The 27540-nt window shown below is 45.8% G+C and overlaps 1 protein-coding gene across 1 annotated transcript; it reads left to right on the plus strand.

Moving 5' to 3' along the window:
• Nucleotides 1-1250: 1250 nt before the first annotated feature.
• On the plus strand, nt 1251-27464 carry LOC108920388 (HHIP-like protein 1). The gene is made up of 9 exons (XM_029255303.1): nt 1251-1677; nt 2601-3247; nt 3776-3919; nt 11871-12199; nt 12543-12669; nt 13121-13266; nt 14839-14920; nt 26463-26545; nt 26626-27464. Exons 1-9 carry the CDS (start codon nt 1387-1389, stop codon nt 27210-27212), a joined length of 2436 nt encoding a protein of 811 aa, XP_029111136.1. The 5' UTR covers nt 1251-1386; the 3' UTR covers nt 27213-27464.
• The last annotated feature ends 76 nt before the right edge of the window (nt 27465-27540 follow it).

Genomic DNA, 27540 nt, shown 5'->3' on the forward strand with positions numbered 1-27540 from the left:
CACTGGCCGCCTCTCGCTGTGCATTACAGTACATGGTACATGCTATGGCAGTAGGTACCGAAAATATTATGCACATTTAATACCAAAGCAAACTATTCCAACCAGCTCATTTAATATTTATGTTAAAAGTGAAATTAATCATTTTTATGATGGAATCATTGCTAAGCAATAGATTGACACGCGTAAACCACCTTCCTGCGTGATTTCTCTCACGTTGTGCATTCGAATTTCGGTTGAATGAACGATTCTGTGTGATAATATATTTGCTTTTCCACTATTTTAAGCATATTTCATGTTAATTTCCACGTAACAGGAAAAATGACCCACTGACTAAAGTTTGAAGTTGGTCCTGTGAGCTCAAAATGCGTGCAGTTTGTGTCACTCTGCTTTCACTGAATATCTAGAAATGATTGAGAACAAAATGATAATTATATGTATGCTGTGCGAAAATGAGTGTGGCAGGTGTTCAGTACCCGTTCAACACCTTTTCATCAATTACAGACACGAGTGAGAGAAGATGACTGTTTATAGTAGAACTGTACCACCTTGTGGAGCAAACAAATTCACTTTGTGTGGCAAAGCCAAAGGTCGCTTCAAGTCCACCGCCTCTCTCGTCTGTCTGCTTCGTAACACTCGTTTCTTAGCAACTACTTCTGTAAATGTACCTCTCACGAATGCTACTCTTTTTTTTATTTCAAATTCAACGTGAACGTTTTCTAATACGCGTACATGTACAAAATATCTGTGTTTTAATGTACGAATAGTGGTGCGTTTGTACAGAATTAAGTCACTATTGACTAGGTGACTGAGTGTTTCTGGTTCGAGTTGCCCTGCCCTGCCTTGCAAGGATCTCACCTCCTGGCTACTGCTGAACAAGCCAAGGTACAGAACTCAGGCTCAACTGCTCGAGTAAATTCAGTAAATAGGCCTACTACCAAACTGTCAGTATCAATGGGTAAATAAGTGCAAGTACCTACACTGTATATCCGTTTGGAGAAAAGGGTCATCGCTTATAGGCTACTGTATCATTCGCAGGGTTGCTATTTGTGTTGAGAGGCGGCTGCAAATGTTCTATGAACATACTGGAAGTAGCCATTGAAGTGTTCTAATTCAAAGAATGAAAAAGTAATTTAAATTGTGTAATAGAATACAGGAGATTTGGCCAAAGATTTGCATCACAAAGAACCAGAAGTCGGCAACTCTTCACAGTAGCGTGCCTTGTTACTGATCACACGCAAAAAAGCAAAAAAAAAAAAAAAAAAACGAAAAAAAGCTTGGTCAAAGTGCACAGCTCAAAGAACGGGAGAAAAGGTACACGTCAGTTGTTCTGCGGGGCTTCAGGTCTACTACAGAGAAGAGAGGAAGGCCGCAGGGATCTGCTGCACAATGGGCTGTATCCATGGTGATCCGAAAACGGCCCCTCGTCTCGGCCTTATTCTTGGATTCCTCTCGGTGTTCTGGACTATCCCCGTGGCTTCACACCCACAGTGCCTGGATTTCAAGCCACCATTTCGGCCTCGGCACCAGCTGACCTTCTGCGTCATGTACAAGGACTTTGGCTGCTGCGACTCCGCGCGGGATCGGCAGCTCATGTCCAAATTCCACAGGATTATGGACCATTTCGACGACTATGGCTACACGACCTGTGCCTCTTATGTACACGACATCATCTGTCAGGTAGTTTTGTGTATGAGTGTAATCATTCCAAGATAGGCCTTCCTGAATTGCAACAGGTTTAATTCTGCACAATTTTATACCCCCACTTCGATTTACGAGGCTTTTATTTATGTTTATGACAACCAAATCTGGATTTTGCTCGCCTCCCAACAGCTGAATTATTATTATTATTATTATTATTAGTAGTAGTAGTAGTACTAGTAGCAGTAGTAGTAGTAGTAGTGGTGGTAGTAGTAGTACTAGTATTCTTGTTACAGTAATACTTATCCCTCTTCATCAAGAGTTGCAGTGGTCTAGGGCCTATGCTAGAATCGCTTGGTACAAGGCTGGGGGGTACACCATGGACATGACGCCAGTCCATCTCAGAGTAGCCACACACACACACACACACACACACACACACACACACTATGGCCAGTTTAGCATCATCAGTTTACCTGAACTATATGTCTATGTTTTTGGACTGTGGAAAAAAATACATGCGAACACAAGGTGAACATACAAACTCCACAGAGACTGAGCTGGATTCAAACCTATGCCCAAACAGCCCAAGCACTGTGTGGTGAGGGCAGTACCTTCTGTGCCACCATGTTGTCAATAATAATAATAATAATAATAATAATAATAATAATACATTTATCAGTAATTGCTGTGCGATGTACAGTGCTATGAACTATAGGTTGTAAAGCAAAGTACAACCTACATGGGACCCACACAAATACAAGGAGTACTTGATAACTTCACACAGTGAGTCAGATTCAAACCCACACCTGAACTTACGGTCCAGTGGCTGTGAGGCTCCAGCAATACCTGCTGTACAACCACACCACCTCATCAATAATCATTTTGCTAAAGATTGCTAAAATTCTGAAAGTATGCTTTTTAATGAAATACTTTACATGTCCCTGTTTGACCCTGCTCAGGAATGTTCCCCCTATGCGGCCCATCTCTTTGATGCCGAGGACCCCAGGACACCCATGAGGATTTTTCCCAGACTGTGTGAAGATTACTGCTCCAGTTTCTGGCTGAGGTGTCGGACCACCATCCCCTTCCTCACAGATGATCCACGAGTGGCTCAACTTGCAAGCTACAGAACCCAATTCTGTGACCGCACGGGTCTGGAAGACACAGACTACTGCTTTCCACACTTAGTCTCCAACATGCAACTCACTCAGGGTCTGGGACACTTGGCCACCGATGCTAAGGGCTGCATACGACTCTGCCTGCAGGAGGTGGCCAATGGGCTGCGGAACCCCCTGGCCATGGTGCATGCCAACGATGGCACCCACCGGTTCTTCATTGCTGAACAGATGGGTGTGGTGTGGGCCTACCTACCAGACCGCTCCCGACTTGAGAGGCCCTTCCTGAACATCAGCCAGGTGGTGCTGACATCTCCTTGGGAAGGTGATGAGAGGGGCTTCTTGGGTCTCGCTTTTCATCCAAGATTCAAGTTCAATGGGAAGCTGTATGTGTACTACTCAGTGCAAGTGGGCTTTGATGAGAGGATCAGGATAAGCGAGTTCCGCATTTCACCTGCTGATATGAATGTGGTCGACCACAGCTCTGAAAGGTGTGTGCTCAGAATATTTTAAGAATTTTAAGTAACTGTTTTTTGGACTTCTAGTGATTAATATATATCGACTGTGTGATACAGCAGCCACTGACAGTGTATTCTGGATCAAGTCCCAGTTTTACTGTTACATTCTCATCATTTGTGTATTCGTATAATTACTTGTCAAGTCTGAGCTTGCTGTAGGTTTTTTACCAAAGCACCACTATTCATTTCTTTAATAATTAAATTATTGGTTCAGAAAGCACCTGACATATGGTTTCTGGTGAATATTGTCTATTAAATAAAACTTTTTTGAAAACCTGTAACCCTCAAGGACTCGAGTGTGTACTGATGGTTTAAAAATTAACATTGCATGGGAGAATTAAATCCCATCCAACAGATAAGGCATTACTTGAATCAAATTATTGTGATTTTTTTCCTAATGGGGTAATAAATCTCAAATGCTCAAGTGCCTTTAATCAAAGTTGCGAGTTTTCTGCTTAAATCTTTTGTGCATCACATTAACACTGCTGAATACTTTCACAGGATTATTTTGGAAATCGATGAACCAGCTTCAAACCATAATGGAGGTCAGCTGCTCTTTGCTGATGACGGATACTTGTACATCTTCACAGGTGATGGAGGTATGGCAGGAGACCCATTTGGGAAATATGGAAATGCTCAGAACAAGTAAGTGTCCTAAAATGCATAACCTGCATAAAAAAATTACATAACTACATTTGCACATGTAAACCTGTAAATATTGGGCAGCATGGTGGCACAGTGAATAGTGCTGCTGTCTCACAGCGCCTGGGTAGTGTGAGAAAACATGGGTTTGATCCCTGCTCAGTCTATGTGGAGTTTGCATGTTCTCCCCATGTCCATGTGGATTTCCTCCAGGAGCCCCAGGTTCTTCCCACGGTCTAAAGACATGCTGTTTAGGTTCCCCCATAGTGTGTGAGTGACACATAGAGTGTGTTCCACTGATTTATGGATGAGCGACCCATTGCAAGTAGTGTATCTGGCAGTGTAATTCACCTTGGTGAATAAGGTGTGTGGGCTGATAACATTACATACAGTTTATTGGAAGTTTCTTTGGAGAAAAGTGTCTGCTAAATAAATAAATGTAATGCAAATAGAAGGAATTATTGATATTTGTAGATTATTCCAGGGGAACCTTATTTCCTTATTTCTGGAGGAAAACATTATGCAGCGTAGTGGTTCCCTTTAAATCATAACAGAAAAGTTCTGACGCTTTCTAATTCCATAAAATGAAACAAAACATTTTATGCATTAATCTTTCTTGAGTGGACCAAAATATGCATATTATTAAATTATTATTATTTTTTAGAATGCTGAGGATAACACCTTTTTCTATTGAAATAACATTACCCCCAGGGATACACAGGTGGTTCATTTTTTGACAAAGCTGTACATTAGTAGGACAATCAATAAGTTGTATGCCTAAGGGTTACAGCAGTTTAGTTTTTCTGTTAATGGCACAATAACCAGAGTTTTAGAGAGACGCCCAACACTTTTTCTTAAAAAAACACCAAAAACCACATTTCTGCCCTATGGTAATTTATTCAATTCAATTTATTTTTATTGAGTGCTTTTCTCATGCAGTGAGACAGAGCGCTTGAAACAGGCATACGGCAAAGAATCAAGTATATCAGACAAAGAAGGCAGTTGACTACAGACTAGCATAGTTGACTATAGAGTAGAGTAATACATTATCAATGCTTTTATAAAGCTATAAGTATGCTTATTGGCCACGGAGGAAAGGAATAAAAAACTCCCAACTGAAAGTTGATGGAGAAAAAAAACCTCTGGGGGTCTAAGTACCAATGGCTGCCCTCCCCTCTTTGGCATTTTATATTAAACAAGACTTTTAAGTCAGTTTACAGGTAACTGTCATGGAGTTCTCCCGGCGCAGATGCGTCGGACCCAAGCGCGGAGCACAGGAAGTGAAGTTAAGGGGCAATCCAGTGAACATGGTCAGGAAAACAGGCAAAATGGTCACCAATCTGTGAACAGAATCTAAAGGTCTAATCCGAGAGTCGAAGTCGAGGCAAACCAGGAAGTCATAGACAAGGAGCAGGACGAGGAGCAGGTACTGGGACTCAGGGAGGTCAGGAGGTCTAATGCAAGAGTGAGCAGCGCGAGTGAGTAGTGAGGCTGAACAAGGTTCCACAACTTCCTGCAGTCCGGGCTGTCCTTTTACGTGCCCGGACCCTGATCACCTGCAGGTGTTGCTCGTTCCTGAGGTGGAGGGCATGACAGTAACAGTGACATTGTTGCAGTATGATAATTCGATTTCCCAATTCACCAAGGTACGTCTCGTCCATCATGGCAGTTGCTTATCATCTTCAGTCAGCATAGGGTGCTTCTCTAACGGCCAACTGGCCTCCTCAGGTCTTATTGTAGGGAAACAATGCTCAACAAGAAGAAATTGTTTGTAATTTATAACTTAAGGAAATAAGCTTAATACGTTTTGACAGAGGTAGGAAAAACAGAAACACAGCTAAGTGGAATTAAATTTCGTAATGATATGCTCGAGTGAACATGTAAATCTTTAGTCTGGATTTGAAGACTGAGACTGATGGAGCATTTCTGACAGTAACTGGTAGATTTTTCCACAGTTTAGGTTCTCTATAACTAAAGGTACGACTCCTGCTGAGATCTTATTCATCACAGGTACTTTAAGGTAACCCGCATCCAATGAACAAAGATATCATCCTGAGATCTAAGAATCAATAATCCCACAAAAGTAAGTCAGGGCAATGCCATGTACTGCCTTATAGGTCAAAAGTAGGATTTTATAATCAACTCTAAGTATAACCGGGAGCGAATGCAGTGATTTCATTACCAGTGTTATATGGTGTTCTAGAAACAATTCTTCAAGCAGCATTTTGTACCAGCTATAGCCTGGATACAGTCTGGTATGGACAACCTGTTAATAAAGCATTACAGTAGCCCAGCCTGCTTGAAACAAAATCATTAACCACTTTCCAGCATCCAGCCTACATAGGAATCACCTTAATGTAGTTGTTTCTCAACTGAAGGAAGCACGACTTAGTCAAAGGATTTAAATGAGACACAAATGACATCTTTCCATCCGCCAAGACATCCAAATCCTTAACATAATTTGTCCGCTTAAAGCTTATACCATCTGTGGTAACAATTGGTCTGACTATGTCAAGATTTTTGGCATCACCACCCACTACAAGTACCTCTGTTTAAGGGGCACACGCACACACGTGTCCCATACAGGGTCGCAGGGAGCCAGAGCCTAACCCAGCAACACAGGGCAGAAGGCTGGAGGGGACACACCCAGGACAAGATGCCAGTCCATCGCAAGGCACCCCAAGCAGGACTCGAACCCCAGACCCACTGGAGAGCAGAACTCGGTCCAACCCACTGCGCCACTGCGCCACCACACCCTCTGTTTAAGTAGCATTTAAAGATAAAAAGTTTTTACTCATCCATAGTTTTATATTGGTAAAACAATTAGCTAAATGACATGATGGGTCATCAGGCTTAAACAAAACGTATAGCTGTGTGTCATCACCATATGAGTGGAAAATTCATTGTGTTTGCAATAATATAATCCAATAGTAACATATACAGTGAGAAAAAGAATGGACCTAACACAGAGCCCTGTGGCACTCCTTACTGAACCGTAGTAGTGACAGAGGGGGTGTAGTCATCTGATTTCAATACAAATTCCTCACAGTTAGGTAAATATGAGTCGGACCACTTCAGAACAGTACTCCTTAGTCCAACCAAGTTTTCAAGTCTAGTCAGTAGGATACTATGGTCTACAGTATCAAATGTAGCATTCAAGTCCAGTAATATAAAAACAGAGATATTGCCAGCATCAGAAGAGATAAGAATATCATTAACAACACGTGTGAGCGTCGTTTCAGTGCTGTGACCAGTGTGGAAGCCAGACTGAAATTTTTCAAGTATATTATAATGACTTAGAAATTTTACAATTTAGGAAGCTACGATCTTTAGCAAAATTCTGGATAAAAACGGTAGATTGGAGATGGGTGTATAATTATTTGGGTTTTTACAGTGAAGATGCGATTTTTTTAGTAGGGGTCTAATAACGGTGACTTCAAAAGCTTTCAGAACACAGACATTAAGTAATGACGTATTAACAATGCAGTAATATCTCGCCCTACGTCATTTCGTGTTGCGTCGATTTTGACTTTACATTGTTTTTTGCTAAATATATATAGAAAAATATAATTCGTCTTCAGTCGGCTGACGCGACTTTACGTCGGTCAGCCAAAAATATTACAAAACTTAAAAACTTAAAAATCACTTAAAAACAATAAAAAAGTGTAAAATCAAATAGACGTTAAAATATATAACATAATAGATTGTAATCTATAAAATCAATTAAAAGCTTAAAAATTTAAAAAATATTGTCTTATTTACCTGCCGTTCGGCGCCGATAACATCAAGTTCTGCCGCGTTATTTGTTTTTTTTTTGCTTTAGCATTAATTTAAGTGTATACACTTAAGGGGAATGCTTATTAGGGGTTTATAGGGGGTCTAAATCGGTTTTTAGGGGTAATTTCGTTTTGTGTCATTTTTCGGCTTAAGTCACGCCCTTTGGAACCAATTAACGACGTAGGGCGAGGTATTAGTGTATTAACAGTAGGTTCTGCAAACACGGAATCTGCGCCATTCAGTAATTTAGTGGGGATTGGATCTAAAGGACAGGGAGTACCCTTAATGGAGCAAATTAGCACGATAATTTCCTCTACAGTTTTTACGTCCAAGCTGCTGAAACGGTGCAGATGGCATCTAATATTATCATCATCAGAACCGCTTACACTGGCCTGGACTGAAGTAGAGGGCACAATGGATGTCCGGATATTCTGTAATGTATTATTGAAGAACAACATAAATTCATCATTAGTAATGGAAGCAGAAATACACTGTTTATCTCTATGTTTACGAGTTAAGTCAGCAACTGTATGAAGCAAGAAACCAGGGTTTTTCTGATTTTAATTAATTAATTTTGTGTAGTATTTGGATCTGGCATGAAAAAGTGCTTTTCCCTAATTTTTTAAACAATTTGACCAGGCTACATAGTAAACGTTCAGTTTAGTTGAATGCCATTTATGCTCTAATTTAGGACTTTCTAACTTTAGTGCACGAGTTGATTTAGTTGAACCACAGCGAGTTTCTCATACTTCAGATGTTAAGTTTTTGGTGGAGCCGCAAAATATAAGGCGAATTTTAACCACTGAATTATACTCAAAAGCCATTTGATTTACATCTGCGCTCATTCCAAAATCAGATTTTTTAATGTAATCAATCATTTTAGCAGTAGTGTTTTCATCAGTATATTGATGATGATCGACCAAAATTTTGGTTTTACCTTTGTCACAAGCACATTTATTCAATATACTTTTCTCTGAAGCAACTTACAATGTTAAGGTCACAGTTATTATATGCTTACAATCATTTACCCATTTATACAACGGGGTAATTTTACTGGACTAATTTTAGGGTAAGTACCTGGCTCAAGGGTACTACAGCCAGAGGAGGGGATCAAACCTGCAATTTTGGGGTCTAAAGATAGTAGCTTTAACCACTACACTACCTGCTGTCCCTAGGTATTGATAAAGGTTAATAAGTAATGATCGGAAATAGTCTCGTTTAAAGGCGTAATATTTACATGATAAACATCTACGCTGTAGGTTATGACACGATTGAGCGTATGGTTATGGGAATGAATAGGACCGTTAACTTGAGGAAAATCTACGGAATTTAAGAGAGATATAAACTAGTAGCAAGAGTATCCGACAACATGTCTATATGAATATTGAAATCTCTTTCCAAGATAATTTTGTCATGAGTAATGACTAAGTCGGTTATAAAGTTACTAAATTCCTTGAGGAAAAAAAGAGTACAGTCCAGGTGGATAAGAAACATCATTATATTGGGTCCAACCAATGTCACCAACCGCTTGTTCTGAGCAGAGTCACGATGAGCCGGACTCTATCCCAGAAACACAAGGTGCAAGGCTGAAGGGGGAGGGGAAACACCCTGGATGGCATGGCAGTCCATCGCAAGGCACTCCGAGCAAAGCCCTGGTCTTGCCATAGGGCGGCCACCAGCCAAATCTATAAGTAGAACTTCAAACAAGGCAAATCATGATTTCTGGAGGTTATTTCTAATCTATTATTGAAAAGAACACCAACTCCACCCCCACAACATACAGAGTGAGATTTATGGAAATTATTGTATTCATCTTGAGTGGTTTCTATTAGCGGAATCTAATCGGACTCACTGAGCCAAGTTTCAATAAGAAAGAAGAGATTGAACTTGTAACTTAGTATTAAGTTGTTCAGTGGGGGGCATGGTGGCGCAGTGGGTTAGACTGGGTCCTGCTCTCAAGTGGGTCAGGGGTTTGAGTCCTGCTGGGGCTGTCTTGCAACAGATGGGTGTCCTGTCCTGGGTGTGTCCCTTCCCCCTCCAGCCTTACACCCTGTGCTGCCAGGTTAGGCTCTGGCTCCTTCTGACCCCATATAGGACAAGTGGTTTCAGGTGTGTGTGTGTGTGTGTGTGTGTGTGTGTGTGTGTGTGTATATTAAGTTGTTTACTAGAGCAGCTTTACTTGTTAGTGAGCAAATCTTTAACAGATAGCATTTTAGACTACAGTTTGGCTTCAGTGGTAGGTTGAGAGTATTTGGTTTAATATATTTTAGGTTTCCGATGCAAACGCTCCTATCACTAAGTCTAGTTAAACGCCGTGGTCTTATATTAGTTTGTATTTTTTGGCTGCAGTTTATGCTTTTATTTAAAGTTTTGAGGCCAACACTGGATACAGCACAAGAAACCCCATCACATGACAAATGACCACTGGCACCAGAATGAGTAACAGACCCATCAATACACACAGCTGCTGAAGGAGATGACCCATGGCCGAGTCAATCCTACAATTTGCAGGCAAAGTTCTGGGACAGAACAAACGAACCCCTCCAGTTGAGATGTACACCATCACGCATGAAAAACCTAGGCTATTCATAGAAATCGTCCCAGTTGTTAACAAACAATATACGATTAGAGCAGCAGCACGTCTCCAACCACCTGTTAAAGGACACCAGTCTACTGTACAGTATGTTGCCCATGAAGAGTCTAGGTAAAGGACCAGACACTATTAGGTTTCAGCATTTCTTTCTGGCTTTATTACACATAGAAATAAAGTGGGTCTTTGACACCTCAGACTGCTGGTAAGAAATATCATTACCACCAACATGCACCATAATAGTTGACACTGCATTATCAGCAAGAGAACTGATACGAGCCTTGATCTTGGACACACGTGTGTGTGGGAAACACTTGACCTTTACACTTCGATTCCCAGGCCCCTGAACCTTAATATTTTGGATAGCCCAATCTCCCAGAATAAGCACATTATTATTATTATTATTGTTATTATTATTATTATTATTATGTGAACTCCATAGAGCCGAATATCTACTTTGGGTTTGGATGGGAGAACCCGAACTAGGAACCCATAGCTTAGGCTTCGCTTTATTCAACTTACTCTGAACAGTAACCCAGTCACCAAAAAAGTGGTCCAGGGTACCCGGCTTCTCGTTACCTGTGCTGGGATCTGCAAGTGTCGACACCGAGTTCGACACTATGAAGGCATCAGGACACACCGAGTCCAGCAAACTCTGTTTCTCGGATAGAAATAAAATTTTTAATGTGCTCTTCTAAATCACTGACTTTCTGCACCAAGTCATTATTTGTCACGCATTTTAAGCAAATGAAATGTTCCACAGTTTCAGCAGACGCAATTAAGCAATACATATATGATACACAACACATAGAGGTGCCGTCTGACGATACGTTCAGGATGGCACATACATCGAACAGGGTCTCTATCGTTTGTTAGTTGCTGTCTTGGCTACCGATATTCGACTCTTTCCTGTGGACACTCTGCCTCTAACCCTAACTGTAATTTATTCCACACTTGATGATTGTAACTTTTAACCTTAATCCATGAACTGTGCGGTGGCGCAGTGGGTTGGCCCGGGTCTTGCTTTCCTGTGGGTCTGGGGTTCGAGTCCCGCTGGGGGTGTCTTGCGACGAACTGGTGTCCTGTCCTGGGTGTGTTTCCTCCCTCCTCGTCCTTATGCCCTGTGTTGTCGGGTAGGCTCCGGTTCCCCGCGACCCTGTATGGGACAAGCGGTTCCGAAAATGTGTGTGTGTACATTAACTGTTGACTACCAGGGCAATTGCCTTGCCCTGACTTTAATTAGTAATACTACTTGAATTGTTCAGGTAGCATAACAGAAATCTTTAAGTCACTTGCACAATTTTAAATTATTAACTGGCTTTTCTAGCGAAGGGGCTGTGGTGGTGCAGTGGGTTTGGCTGGGTCCTGCTCTCTGGTGGGTCTGTGGTTCAAGTCCCACTTGGGGTGCCTTGTGATGGGCTGGCATCTTGTCCTGGGTGTGTCCCCTCCCCCTTCAGCCTTGCACCCTGTGTTGCTGGGTTAGACTCTGGCTTGCTGTGACCCTGCTTGGGACAAGTGGCTTCAGCCAGTGTGTGTGTGTGTATGTATACCTCTATAGGTTTTTTCTCATTCATTTCTCCTTTAAAGGTCCACCCTGCTGGGGAAGGTTCTGCGCATTGATGTGAATGACAATGACCGTGGGCCTCTGTACCGGATCCCAGCAGATAACCCCTTTGTGTGGGAGCGCAATTCCAGGCCTGAGGTGTATGCCTTTGGAGTGAGGAACATGTGGAGGTGCTCTGTGGACCGTGGGGACCCTCTCACTGGGGAGGGCAGAGGGAGAATTTTTTGTGGGGACGTCGGCCAGAACAAATATGAGGAAGTTGACATCATCGAGAAAGGGGGGAATTATGGCTGGAGGGCCAAGGAGGGCTTCTCTTGTTATGACAAGAAGCTTTGTGCTAACAGTTCTCTTGGTGAGTTTGCTTATGTAGTTTCACACTTTTTTCCTTTGAAGACAGGATATTTATTTACAGTAGGTGTTTTATTAGCAGATGAACATGAATGCAACTTAATATAAGGAAAACTACACATTTTTCTTTATTTTCTTTGAACAATACCCACTCATTCACTCACTGTTGACCACTACAGGGTTGTTGTTATCCAATAAAGCACAGTTAAAAAAGTTAACTCAAAATACAAGAACAAGTTATTAGGCAGATTCATTTTGTTGCATTCAAATGGCTATGCCTAAGGATAACATTTATTAAAACTTATGCACAGTTAAAATTTATACTGTACCACCGTGTCTTTTTGTAGATGACATCCTCCCTATTTATGCCTACTCTCACAAACTGGGAAAGTCAGTCACTGGAGGCTATGTCTATCGTGGCTGTGAATACCCAAATCTGAGTGGCATGTACATATTTGGAGATTTTATGAGTGGGTAAGGCTTGTAAATTTGTTTTGCAGTGTTCAACAGGTACATGATGATCTTTCATCAATTAGGGCAGTGGTGTGTGTGTTCACCCCTACTTTTTAGCATATGTTAGACATTCCAGGATTTCATTGACCTGTGATATGTGTTATCACGGGGATTATCTCTTTTTCTCAGGAATGGGCTCCTCACTAAAGTGGGGTCCCTTTGCAATGTTTTTTGCTCTCCAGAAATAACTTCAAGTAACTGATGGTTATACATTTAGACTCAACTTTGGTCCTGAAGGACAAAGTTCAACAGATTTTTCACATCATCTTACACCATTAATAGCTTAAATTAACAAACAGCTTAACTGTGTTCAAAAAAAGACAAGTCATATCAGATAACAGAAAACCTCAGGGATTCATTCCCCAAGAACCTTGCTTGAAAAAGCCGCATCTAATTGATGTTTGCTTTTCAGACGTCTGATGTCCCTCCAGGAGAACAGGCATACTGGGAGCTGGGACTACCATGAAATTTGCATGGGAGAGGGACTAACATGTGCCTTCCCTGGGTTAATTAACAATTACTACCGATACATCATCTCTTTTGCAGAGGATGAAGCAGGTATGCTACAGCAGATAGTTTTGAACAAAGATTCATTTTTGATTGCATATGTACAGTCCACTTAAGAATTATTGCCACCATTCATTAAATTAAATGAAATTAATTAAGAAGAACAAATCATTTGTCAAACCCAAAACATTTTAATGAATAGTTTTTTTCTGCAAAACATAGATTTCAAAATTATTGACACCACTACAATTAATATTTAGTGAAGCCTCCACTCAAAAGGCTAACAACACTGAACTCCCTTCTATAAAGTGTGACAAGCTTGGAACACACTTTGGAGGGAATTTGGTTCACTCCTCTATGCAGAGCACTTCAAGATCCTTGATAGTCCTAGGTTTCTCCTTGGGGACTACCCAAGTAGTTTTCAATAGTCTGGAGATTCAGATGGCCATGGCAAAACAGTGATTTTGTGTTAGCGCAACCATTTCTGTGTTGATTTTGATGTATGTTTGGGATTATTGTTATATTGAAAGGTCATTCTGTGGCCAAGTCAACCTCCTGGTAGAGGCAACCAGGTTTTGGGCTGAAATGTCCTGATACTTACAGGAATTCATTATGGCAGTGATCATAACAAGAGCCCCTAAACAACTAGTAGAAAAACAGCTCAAAAGCATCAGTGTTCCATCACCATATTTTACAGTAGATATCAGGTGCTTTTCCTTCTATGTAATCCTCTTTTCTCATCAAACATGATGATGGTATGCATAGCCCAAAAAAATATCAATTTTAGTATCATCTGACCACGGTGCACAGTTCCACCAGGTTCAATTCCCACTTTTGGCTGTAGTACCATGAGCAAGCAAAGTACTTACCCTAAATATTGCTAAAAAAAGTATTCTCCCCGGGGGGTGGGGGGGAATGGGGGGAATAGGGGGGTTCGCAAATGCAGTCTGTCTCAGTTTGAGGAAAAGTGGTCAGTAGTCCAATCCAGGTTGGCAGTTCTTTTTGAAGAAATCATTTGAGGCATATATTCCATTCAAGTATTGGATTCTTCGGCTATCATGTCCAGATCCTTAATTATTAGGTTACTGTCCCAGTTTGTGCATTTTTGCCATATGTGAAGAGAGCTTTGTTTGAAAGGGTATTATTGCTGTTTAATACATTATTGAGGGGATGTGGTGTCACAGCGGGTTTGGCTGGGTCCTGCTCTCTGGTGGGTCTGTGGTTCAAGTCCCACTTGGGGTGCCTTGTGACGGACTGGTGTCCTATCCTGGGTGTGTCCCCTCCCCCTTCAACCTTGTACCCCGTGTTGCTGGGTTAGACTCTGGTTTGCTGCGACCCCCGCTTGGGACAAGCAGTTTCAGACGATGTGTGTGTGTGTACATTATTCAAGGTCCAGCAGAAATTCCCAGTGATTTATTGACCATTTAGAATAAAGTTGAAAATGTTCTGTGATAAGAAACTTTTGGAAAATTAAAGATAGTATGGGAGGATATTTCTGTTGTTCATTTTTTACATTCTAGGAATGTGTATAAGACTGCAATGGTTAAAAAGCCTAATTAAAAATGTATATTCTGCTCGAAGTCAGTGTTTTTAAGTGTCTTTGCTTTCTTCTAATTTTTACAGGGGAACTTTATTTTATGTCTACTGGCATTCCCAGCGCAATGTCCCCGTCTGGTGTTGTGTACAAGATTGTGGATCCTTCAAGGTTTGGAATAATTATATAAAATATGTTCCCATTGTTCTGTGGTGTATACGGTTTTGGTCTTGGTGTGTACAGTGCCTTCAGAAAGTATTCAGACCCCTCCACTTTATTGTGTAGTACACTTTTTTTTTTTAAAGGGATTGACTTTATTCTTTTTTGCCATCAGCTGACGCTGACGCTGACACACACACGCTGACACACACGCACACGCACATGCACAGATTTTCAGAACCGCTTGTCCCATACGGGGTGGCGGGGAACCGGAGCCTACTCGGCAACATAGGGCGTAAGGCTGGAGGGGAAAGGGGACATACCCAGGATGGGACACCAGTCCGCCGCAAGGCACCCCAAGCGGGACTCGAACCCCAGACCCACCGGAAAGCAGGACTGTGGTCCAACCCACTGCGCCACCGCACCCCCCACATCAGCTGACACATAATACCTCAAAATGGCAAAGTGAAAACATGTTTTTAGGAATTTTACCAACTTTATTAAAAATAAAGATTGAAAATCTCCCATTTACATAAGTGTTCTGATCTTTTACGTAGTACTTTTGTAGGACCACCTTTACCATCAGTTATAGCAGCAAGTCTAGTTTTGTATGCTTCTGACAGCTTTGCACACCTGGATTTGGGCAACTTCTCTCATTCAGTCTTTCCGATTATCTCAAGAACTGTCAAGTTGGATGGGGGTGTCTGTGAGCTGCAGTCTTCATATCTCTCCGCAGATTTTCTATGGGACTCATGTCCAGGCTTTGGCTGATCTTGACAGGGACATTCAGAATCTTTTTCCAAAGCTATTCCACTGTTGTCTTGATTGTGTGTTTCACAAAGTTGTTAAGCTGAAAGTTGTTCTATTTCAAGGTTGTGTGTGCTCTGGAGCAGGTTTTCTTCAAGGATTGCTTTGTTTTGGTTGCATTCATCTTTTCCTCAGTCCAGACCAGCCTCCTAATCCCTGCTGCTGAGAAGCATCCCAACAGCATGATACTGCCAGCACAATGCTTGACCGTACCAGTAGTATTAACCAGGCAATGAGCAGTACCTGTTTTTGCCAGACATAGCATTGTATTAAGACCCATTTTTGCTTCATCACACCAGATAATCTATTTTTCGGGTGTCATCAGAGTCCTGTAAGTGGTGTTTGATAAACTCCAAACTTCTGTTTAGCTACGCAGAAACACAGGAACTCTGAAGCTCTGTTAGTGGCCATTGGGTATATTGTGTTTTCACTGACTAATGTCCTTGGTGTCCAGATACCCAATGTAGCTGGAAATCCAGCTCTAGGAAGAGTGTTAGTTGTTATAAACTTCTATTTGACAACGATGGTGGCCACTTTACACCTGGGAAACTGCAGTGCATTACAAATTTTCGTACCCTTTTCCAAATCTTTGCATTGATACAATTCTATCTTGAAGGTCTACAGAGAGTCCCTTGAACTTCATAGCTTGGTTTTTACTCTCATGAACTTTAGGACCTTATAAAGACAGGTGTGTGTGCCTTTCTAAATCAAGTGAATTTGCAACATATGGACTTTTATCAAGTTCTACAGAAAACTCAAGGATGTTCACAAGAAATAAGATGTATCTGAGCTCAGTTTGGAGTGTCACAGTAAAAGGTATGAATACTTACTTAAATTCAGTCTTATTTTTTGAATTTGATTTGAATTTTTATTTTTTTAATGAAACCGCTTGTCCCGAGTGGGGTCACAGCATACCAGAGCCTAACCCAGCAATACAGGCTGCAAGGCTGGAGAGGGCGGGGACACACCCAGAACAGGACGCCAGTCCGTCGCAAGGCACCCCAAGCAGGACTCAACCCCAGACCTGCCAGAGAGTGGACATAGGCCAAATTTGCCATGTCATCGCACCCCCTTCTAAATGTACTAAAAATTTGAAAAATATTTTCACTTTGTCATTATGGGGTCGTGCATGTTAAATGATGGTAATGTCATGATGGCGGGGCGAAAAGAGCGACGGAGTCAGGTGCGTTGCTCTAAAGCCGTTTAATAAGCCGAGGGGTTAGGCGAAAGGTTATTCAGGGGACAGGCAATGGTCAGTCAATGAACAAACAGGATCCGAAGGAGAACACAGGAGCCGAAGTCAACAAAACAAAAATCGAGAACCGGGGGAAACAAGCAAGGGAACAGGAAGCACACTGAAACAAAGCGCTGCGGTGTCTCACGAGGAGGTTCCCCCTTATTGGCAGCAGGTGTTGCTGGAGAACCGGTGGATGTGGGCGTGACAAAACCCCCCACAGGCGGCTCCAGCCACCCTATGCCGGGAAGGAGGGGGCCCCCGGGGGTGTGGCACCAGCTGATCTGGATGGTCTCTGTGGAAGGCAGCGATTAATCAGGGTCTAAAATGTCTTGAGCGCTCACCCAGGACTGTTGCTCCAGGTTGTAGCACTCCCAATCGACAAGGTACTGTAGAACCCCTCGCCGATGCCGGTAGTCCAGCAAAACCTGCACCGAGTACCCCGGTCCCAATTGACCTGCACCGGAGGAGGAGGAGCGCTTGCAGCAGATGCCTGGAGAAGAGAGGTTCCACACGGCTTAAGGAGGGACAAGTGGAAAGTGGGGTGTATCCTCCTTCCCGGAGGCAGTTGTAGTCTATAGGTGACAGGGGCAACCTGACGGAGTATCTTGTATGGCCCAATGTACCGTAGGCTGAGCTTCTTGGAGGGCAGATGCAACCAGAGGTCTTGAGTGGAGAGCCAGACACATTGCCCCAGCACGAAGGTCAGGGTCCGCAGAGGCGGTCAGCCTGGTGCGTGTAGTGGGCTGTGCTTGTCATGAGGTGGTCTCTGACTGCCACATCTCGCCACTCTCCTGGTGCCAGTTGTCCACCGCCGGCACCTGGCTTGGAGGGGTCCGCCACGGGAACAAGGTGGGTTGATACCCCAGCATGCATTGAAAGGGCGACACCCTGGTGGCAGTGTAGGACAGTGCATTGTGGGTGTATTCAGCCCAGGGCAAGTACCTGGCCCACTGCTGCTGTTTCTGGGCATAATAGGCTAGCAAGTATCAGGAGATGTCTTGCGGGAGGCATTTGGCCTGGCTGTTGCCCTGAGGATGGTACCCCAATGTAAGACTCACCATGTCCCCCAATCTATGCCAGAAGGCCCTCCAGAACCTTGATATGACCTAGGGTCCCCTGTTCGAGTCATTGTCCTCTAGTAGACCGAATAGCTCAAGCACCTGGTGGAACAAGACCTTAGCCAGCACTAAGGCGGTCAGCAGCTTGGGAAGATGGATCAGATGGCAAGCCGTTGAAAACCAGTCAATCAAGGTAAGTATGGTCGTTTTACTGTCCGACATGAGGAGGTCCACCAACTAGTTGACCGTGACATGGGACCCAGGATGGGAGGGTATCGACAAGGGTTCCAGCAAGCCCGCAGGCTTCAGTGTCGGGGTCCTGACCTGGGAGCATGTGGCACAGGCCTCTGCATATTCTCGGGCGTCATCTGGTATGGATGACTACCAGAAGTGCCCCTGCAAAAGGGCCAGAGTCCGCTGGAGGCCTGGATGACCTAAGGCGGGGGAGTCATGTGCCCACTGCAAATGAGTGGACCGCATCCTGGTGGGCACATACTCCTTCCTATCAGGCTTTTCTGGAAGAGTGGCTTCAGAGGTCTGGGCCTCCTGTAGGTCATGGAAGAACTGCCATTGTGTTGGGGCAACCAAGAACCCCTTAGGGAGGACTGGCTCCAGGTTTTCGGGAGCAGGTTCTGTTTCGTGTACCCGGGAGAGGAAATCCACCTTGGCATTCTTGGAGTCGGGCCGGTACAACAACATGAACTGGAAACTGGAGAAGAACAGGACCCAGTGAGCCTGCGGGCATTAAGCTGGCAGGCTTTTTTGAGGTATTCTACATTTCTGTGGTCAGTCAGGACCAGGAACGGGTGAATGGCACCCTCGACCCAGTGCTTCCACTCCTTGAGTGCCAGTTCTATACCTAGGAGTTCTCGACTTCCGATGTCGTAGTTCACTCGGCCGACATCAATTTACATGAGAAATCTCCACAGTGGTACAGCTTAGGCAGGTTCCCCTGTCTCTGTGACAGAACAGCATCCACCTCTACAAGTGAGGCGTCCACCTCGACCACGAACGGCAGGGATGGGTCGGGGTGTTTGAGCACTGGCGCGGAGATAAAGTGAGCCTTCAGGTTCTGGAACACACCGTCGGCAGCATCAGTCCACGGTAACCAGGGGCCCTTGTTTGCGGTGAAAGGGGCCGTGAGGTTGCTAGAACCACAGACGAACCAGCAATAGAAGTTCATAAACCCCAGAAACCATTGAAGCACCTTCACTATGGTGGGTCTTGACCATTCGGTCATGGTGCGCACCTTTTTGGGATCCATGGCTACCCCCTGTTGACTGAGAATGTACCCCACGATGGACACCCAGCGCTGGTGAATCAGGCATTGCTCACCCTTTACATAGAGTCTATTGCTGAGGAGCCGGCACAATACTGCCCTCACCTGGTGTATGTGTTTCTCCTGGGTCCTGGAAAAGATCAGGATGTCGTCCAGGTAGACCAGCACGCACTGGTTGATGAGGTCCCCAAGGACATGGTTCACAAAGCCCTGGAAGACTGAGGAAGCATTGGACAGACCAAATGTCATTACGCAGTACTCATAATGGCCCAGAGTGGTGCTAAACGCGGTCTTTCATTTGTCCCCTAGGTAGCTACAGATGAGGTTGTATGTGCTACGCAGATCCAACTTGGTAAACATTGTTGCCCTGTGGATTCTCTCAAGGGCAGCAATGATCAAGGGTAAGGGATGTGGATAATGGACCATGATGGCATTGAGCCCCTGATAACTGATGCATGGGCACAGGCCCCCGGCCTTCTTACCTATGAAGAAGAACCCAGCAGAGGCGGGTGAAGTGGAGATCCTAATGATCCCTGTGGCCAGAGCCTGAGTGAAATACTGCTGCATCGCCTGCTGTTTGGGTAAGGACAGGGGGTACACACAACCCCTAGGGGGAGTGGTCCCAGGCAAAAGGTAAATCGCGCAGTCACATGGCCTATGGGGGGGAAGTTCGGCTGCCCGGACCTTGCTGAAGACCTCTTGAAGGTCCTCATACTCATGTGGGATCTCCACTGGGGGGATACTTGCCACCCCTCTACCAAGCTAGCCCAGCACGAGAGATACAAACAGGTATGCACACACTGGTCAGGAGGCGATTGTGGTGGCCCATGCAAAGAGGGGGTGATCAAATACCACTTCAAACTTCTTGCGGAAGGCAACATATGTGGTTTTGGTGCGGGTACGACAACCTGCCATTGCCCAGCATCACGTCAGTGCGGTGAGTAGGGCCACTATGAATGCGATTTTGACTTCAGCAGTCTGGTACATTTGGGGGGAGCAGGAGAAAAGCAGCTCACATTGCATAAGGAAGCCTTGGCAATGTTCTGGTGACCCATCGTATCTTTCAGGAGTGGTGATGCGGGGGTCAGGCAGCAGGGTGTTTTGAGGCGCCACAGTGATGCCCTCTTCAGGGGGAGTCTCCTCTGCTTCTTCCATGGGCTGAAGGAGAGCACTGGGCTGGAGCACAGACATCAGATCGCTCATTGTCCCCTCAATCCATTTGAGGGACTGGTCATGCGCTCGTAACAAAGCACCTTGCGCTGCCATAACGTTGCACAACTGGCCGAGCTCCGCTGAGTTCGTGGCAGAGGTGGAACCTTCTGTTATGAGGGCAGGGCGAAAGGAGCAACGGACTCAAGTGCATTGCTCTAAAGCCATTTAATAAGCCAAGAGGTCAGATGAAAGAGTAGTCAGGGGACAGGCAATGGTCAGTTGATGACGAAACAGGATCCAAAGGAGAACACAACAGCCATAGTCAACAAAGCGAAGATAGAGAACTGGGGAAGCAAACTGGAACAAAGCGTTGTGGTGTCTCACAAGGAAATTCGCACTAACGGATTTCCGGGACACCCTTTTATGCCGGTTCCCTCTGATCGGCAGCAGGTGTCACTGGAGGATGATGTGGGCATGACAGGTAAAAAAAATCTATTCAGTCTATTTTGAAGTAAAGCGTGGAAAAGAGTGAAGGGGTCAATACTTTCTGAGCATATAGTATATTTTAATGAAACACATTTGTACAAGGTTGTCTGAATGCTCAGAACTGTATTTGTGGTTGTCATTTGTCTTTAAAGTTTCCTTTAAAGCATGATTAAAGTATACTGGGTCCTCAACTTAGAAAAAATTAGACCCAGAAAATTTGTAACACCATTTGTCAATACAAAGTCACTTTTGCCATATTCATAGTAAAAGCTTAGTAACAGAGATTGCCCTTGATTGCTGGTTTCACTTTGTAAAAACCTCAGATAAAAACATAATCAATTTAAAACATTCTCTGTATAACATATTTCATTAACATTAACTTCAAAATTAATTAACTTAAATCAAAAAATTTCTGCACAGTACATGTTATTAAGATTTAGTAAGTTTAGCAAGTTTTTTTTTTTTTTTTAACTAAAATATTACTGGAAAAAAAATATATATCATTCCATTACATAATCAGTCCAGACAGTTGTCCAGTTCTTCACATAAACATTTGAATTTTATTATCTACAACAATCAAAAGGTTAATAATAGACTTGTCCCTTGATTTATGTACGGGTTGAAATAAAAGTAAAGTGTAAAATGCAAAGTGTTAAAAAAATGCAAGAGTCTTGAATAGAGATTAATCTTACAAAAAAGAGTGAGGATATCAAAATGTAAGATACTGAAAGCCTATTCCCCATTATTTTAAAGTTGAAAAATAATGTGCTCCCAGCCCATCTAAAAACTCCAAATCCATTTTCCCAAATACCAACAAAGCACTGTAAAACACCTACAGTATTGTAGCATCCCCCCATAGAACTACTAGAAACCAGCTTGACAGACAGAGTAAAAGGAAAGTGCTCTTTATTAGAAGCATACATGTCTCCAACAGCAGTCTTAACAAAGACACTTCAGACAATACAAGACACAGAACACCTCAGAATCCCCCTGGGTCACTCCCAGCCCCCCTGCTGCACCCTATGGTTAAGGGGTCCCCCCGGGACTCCCCAGAATCCCACTCTCAAACACTGAATATAAATAGGATGACAACCAATCAGAACCCACACACAACTATGTACACACACATAAACACTAATGCCAACTATTTACACATTTACTCCCCTCAGCGATGTTACATTATATAACTATCACCCTAGTGACCCTATCACCCAGTGAAACCGCTGGTGCAGCGTCTTCGCCACGCCGAAGTGCCCAATACCAGCGGGACCATGCACTCGCTGCAACACGTCTTCTTTGAGGCTACGGGGGACGAGGAGCTGCCACGGGACTTGGCCGGGCACTGGCCCCTCCCAACGCCGATACAGCAGCCCCCCCCCACCTCAAGGCTGTCCCACTGTGAGCAGTACGACTTGACGGTGGGTCCGTGTGGGGCCACAGCAGTCCAGGGTGGGCGCTGCCCCGACTGCAGGAAGCCCCGCACCACCGCCAGCTCTGGATCGGCTTCCTGGGCCCGGCGGAACAGCTCTGTGTCGTCAGCGGATCCCCCAGCGCTCGCCGCATCTGCCGCCAGCACAGCGCAGGTCTCTTCTGCAGTCGCTCGCCGCTCCTCCAGCCGAACGCAGTGCCTGCACGAGCCTGCACTGCAAGGGCGCCGAGAAAGTGCGTCGGTGTTGGCGTGCAGGTGTCCTGGCTGGTGTTGGACCTCAAAGTCATACCCCTGCAGCAGCTCCAGCCACCGTGCTATCTGTCCCTCTGGCTCCTTGAAATTTAGAAGCCATGTGAGCGAGGCGTGGTCGGTCCGCAACAGGAACCTGGTCCCGTAGAGGTAGGGACGAAAATGTTTAATCCCTGCCACCACGGCCAGGAGCTCTCGCCGCGTGACACAGTAGTTCTTCTCTGGGCGACTCAGCCGGCGGCTATAAAATACGACCACTCTCTCACCTCCATCTCCCACCTGCGACAACACAGCTCCCATGCCTTGATCGCTAGCATCCGTGTCCATGATGAAAGTCCTCCCAGGGATCGGGAGAGCCAGGACGGGGGCAGACGCCAGAGCCTCCCTCAGGCGGTGAAAAGCGGCTGCGCACTGAGGGGTCCACTCGATCGGGGTGCCCTTAGCAGTGAGGCGGTGCAGTAGTGCTGCGATGTCTGCAAAACTATGCACAAAGCGGCGATAACACGACGCCAGCCCCAGGAAACTCTGCAACTCCGACACGTTCTCTGGGGCTGGCCAGTCTCGCACCCGCCACACCTTGTCGGGGTCCGTGGACACTCCATTCGCGTCCACGACGTGGCCCAGGAATTTCACCTGCCACGGGAGGAGGTTGCACTTCGCGGGGTGCAGTTTCAGCCCGGCCGCACGGATGGCAGCAAACACCTCCTTCAGATTTGCCAGCACAGACTCAAAGGAGGAGGCGTGTACCAGCAGGTCGTCCAGGTAGACGATGCACCGGCTCCTGGGCACATCTGACAGGACCCGCTCCATCAGCCGTTCAAAGGTGGCGGCCGCGTTACACAGGCCAAAAGGCATGACCGTGAAGTGCCAGAGGCCCCGCCCCAGGGTGAATGCCGTCTTCTCCCGGGCCTCCGGCGCCAAAGCGACTTGCCAGTAGCCACTCCTCAGGTCCAGAGAGCTGAACCACTATAAACCCGCGATGTAGTCCAACGCATCGTCAATGCGTGGCAGGGGATAGGAAGCCTGTTTGGTTACCGCATTCAGGCGACGATAATCCACGCAGAACCGCCAGCTGCCATCCTTCTTTTGCACCAGGACCGCCGGCGCTGACCAGGGGCTGCTGGAGGGCTCAATGATGCCCGCTGCCGCCATCTCTCTCACCTTTTCCTCCGCAATCTGCCTCTTCGCCAGCGCTAGGTGATGCGGCCGCAGGCGGATGGGGGCCGCGCCATCTGTCTCAATGTGGTGCCGCACCAGGTCCGTTTTGGTGCAGTCTTCATCCCGGGCTGCGAAGATGTCCATGAAGGCGTTCAGGAGCTCCCTCAACTGCTCTCGCTGACCCTCTTCTAACTCCGCCCCGCTGCGCTGCCACAGCATCTGCACCGCTTCACGAGTCGTCGTCGAGGGCTGCGTGACGCACCCTGCACCAGAGGAGCCCCTGCTGTGTGCCTCGGGCTCTCCCTCAACTGCCATTTGGTGCGCAGCCCCGGTCCCCTCCACTCGTGAACTGGCGGAGAGGGCGCGTGTTTTGAGGTTCTTTCGCCGCCGCCGCATGTGAGTGAGGGCAATGTTCTCACCTGCCAGCTGTAGCGACCATCTGCCCAGGTCCAGCACCGCCCCCGCCTCGGCCAGGAGATCCATTCCTACGATGCACGGATCCTGGATCTCCGCGAGCCAGAACTCGTGCTCCAGCAGCTGGTTGCCCACAGCCACGCGCAAACGTCTTTTCCCCCACATCGCCACGGTCTCTCCTGTGACCGTGCGCAGGCTCGCTGACGCCTCGGTCCATCCCTTGGGGTGATGGCGCGCCGTTCCAGGCAGCACCCCGTTGCGGACGATCGAGATTGTAGACCCCGTGTCCACGAGGGCTTCGCAAGGCACGCCCTCTATTAGGCAGGGCAGCCGCAGGCAGCGCAGTTTCCCCAGGCGTCCCACCGGGAACGAGGGTACGCCCCAAGAAGGGGCGGACTCACAGGGCGAAACCCCCCTCACGGCGTCGCACCTCTGCCGTTTCCCTGAGGTGACGCGGGGGCGGGCTCTCTGCAGTGGCGCGCCTGGTGACCTCGCTTCCGACAACGCCAGCAGATAATAGGGGGCCGTTGGCGCGCAGGCGGTGCCTCGACTTGGCGCGCAGCTTCTCCCTCCACCTCGTCATCAGTGACGCCCTCCAGGGAGCGGCAAGAATGCGCGGGCTCCTTCGCCTCCCGTAGGACGGCTTCCGCGCGTTCCGCCTCTCGCTGCGCCGCCTCCAGGTTAGCCGGGGCAGCAAGCCTAACGTGCTGCTGCAGGCGTTCTGGGGCGAGTGCTCGGAGGAATGCCTGCAGCGCCAAGTCTTCCTGGATAGCTGCGGGGTATTGCGGGTACGCCTGCCGTACCAGGAGCTGGATATCCGCGGCCAGCGCTCCCAGGGCTTCGCCTTTGCCGCGTCGTCTCGCTGTGAGCTGTCCGCGATAATAGTCCGCTGTTTTGTGTTGGCCGAAACGGCGTCTCAGGGCAGCCGTGAGCGCGGGCAGCTCGTGGTGTTGGTCCGCTCTCACGTCTAGCAGCACGGTCAGCACTTTCCCCTCCAAGGCTAGCCCCAGCTGTGCTGCTGTAGTTGCCGCGTCCCAGCCGTTGTACCGCGCTGCTAGGCAAAGCTGTGCCTCGTAGGTTTCCCACGGCTCCGTCCCCGAATACCGCAGCAGGCGGAGCGCTGTTCGCTGCGGTGTTTCTCCCGAGGCTGGCGTCCTGGGCGGTGGTTGGGGAATATCTCGTTCTCCACACACCATCATGAGAAAAGCCTCTCACCAGCATGGTAGCAACGGTCCCCACAGCTGCTCCAAAGCAGCCAGCAGTTTTAAAGTCTTCTGTGGAATTTCTTCAATCTCCCAAGAACATTTTCTTCCCCGGTTGGTTCTTGGGTTTTGCCCGCTCAGAGCGTGCTCTATTCCACTTCTGACACCCATGTAGCATCCCCCCATAGAGCTACTAGAAACTGGCATGACAGACAGAGTAAAAGGAACATGCTTGTTATTGGAAGTATGCATAGCCCCAACAGCAGTCTTAACAAAGACACTTCAGACAGTACAAGACATAGAACACCTCAGAATCCCCCTGGGTCACTCCCAGCCCCCCTGCTGCACCCTATGGTTAAGGGGTCCCCCCCGGGACTCCCCAGAATCCCACTCTCAAACACTGAATATAAATAGGACGACAACCAATCAGAACCCACACACAACTATGTACACACACATAAACACTAATGCCAACTATTTACACATTTACTCCCCTCAGCGATGTTACATTATATAACTATCACCCTAGTATTTCACACACACACACACACACACACATCAACTGTGTGAAAGTGACATACATTTCAGAAAACAAAACAAAAGTGCATTTCATCTCTTACCTTTGCTGCCCTGCCTTCAGACCTTGCTTGGAAAACCCAGAGCTGTGTTCTGTCACCCCTGAAAACTCCAGCACCAGAGTTACTGCTCTGGGATAATTCTCACTTTTCTTTGTGATTACTCAATTATTCAACATTTGCAATAAACCAAGCAGTGATTCACTGAGCACAGTGTAGAGAAACTTGAGGGAGTGCTTACTATGCACTATTGCTATCTGTCACCACAATGGATGACGCTTTGGTGAGCAATTTGGATAGGTATGCTAGCTTGATTTGTGGAAAAATATTAAATACCTCTCAAAAAGGTTTGTAATTGTTACTCAAAAGTACTTAAGTTGGAGACCCAGTGTATTATATGTTATGTATATTATATAACTAAACTGAATAAATATATAATTTTTTGATACCACCTCTGATTGCAGAGAATGATTTTTACATGTACTTTTTTGTATTTTTATTTCAATAGACGTGCACCACCAAGGCAATGTCACGTTCACCCTCATCCTGTCAAAACAAAAAGCAAGCTGATAAAATTCAAGCCAAAAGAGAGTAAGTCAATATTTTTTTGCAAAACTATTGTTGCTTGGTCTAAAGTTTTACTGATTGATGTGTTTCACTTTTTTGAACAGCATTATTAAGAGTTGAACTACCAGCCAAGCAGCCAAAGCTCAGTAACACACAGCTGACTGTACCTCTACACAGACCTCAATCCCATAGTCAAGCAAAGAGAGATTGGTTCCAGGAACTGTTGGACATGCTCAGGGAGCAGGAGGCAAGCTTTTGGAGGACCACCCCTGCCATAACTCCCTCCCTTATTGACCAAGCCTTCCAACCAGCCAGGGGACACAAGACCATATACAGCTCAAGAGCTCAGCCTTGGGAAGGGGCCCTGCGCTTGGTAGGGAACAATGAAGACAGACACAATCAAGGTCGGGTGGAGGTTTATATTGGTGGGGAGTGGGGTACAGTGTGTGATGACCGCTGGGATATTAGGGCTGCTGAGGTGGTCTGCCGGCAGTTGGGCTTCCAACGGGCCTTGAGGGCTACCACAAAGGCAGAGTTTGGAGAGGGAACTCACCTGCCTATCCATCTGGATGATGTCCAGTGCCTGGGCACAGAAGACAGCCTCCTGGAGTGCCAGCATGCTGGCATCGGCAGCCACAACTGTGCACATTATGAAGACTCAGGTGTGATTTGCGGGAATTCAATACACTAATGTCTTCTTAACATTGCAATAGTAAGTTACCTTGGTGAATAAGGTGTGTGGGCTCATAATATTACATAGAGCCCATTGGAATTAGCTTTGGAGAAAAGCATCTGCTAAATAAATAAATGTAAGTGTAATAGTGCAAAGCTTAAAGTGACCATGACTTTTTTAAAAAACACAACTTCATCTGTGCATGTCCATCTATTCCTTATATAACAGTATAAACATTTTTTTCCATAATTCAACAAAAATAAATTAAAACCTGACAAACATTCAAACTATTACTTATTTTTCACATTATTTTTTTGTATCTACTGAAAATTTTCTTTTAACCTGC

This window comes from Scleropages formosus, chromosome 1 (assembly GCF_900964775.1).
Source record: "Scleropages formosus chromosome 1, fSclFor1.1, whole genome shotgun sequence".
NCBI classification, from domain to species: domain Eukaryota; kingdom Metazoa; phylum Chordata; class Actinopteri; order Osteoglossiformes; family Osteoglossidae; genus Scleropages; species Scleropages formosus.

Coding starts and splice junctions, on each gene's coding strand:
- LOC108920388 (XM_029255303.1), top strand. CDS start 1,387: ATGGGCTGTATCCATGGTGATCCGAAAACGGCCCCTCGTCTCGGCCTT. Junction 1,678..2,600: donor TACACGACATCATCTGTCAG/GTAGTTTTGTGT, acceptor GACCCTGCTCAG/GAATGTTCCCCCTATGCGGC. Junction 12,670..13,120: donor TTTGGAGATTTTATGAGTGG/GTAAGGCTTGTA, acceptor TTTGCTTTTCAG/ACGTCTGATGTCCCTCCAGG.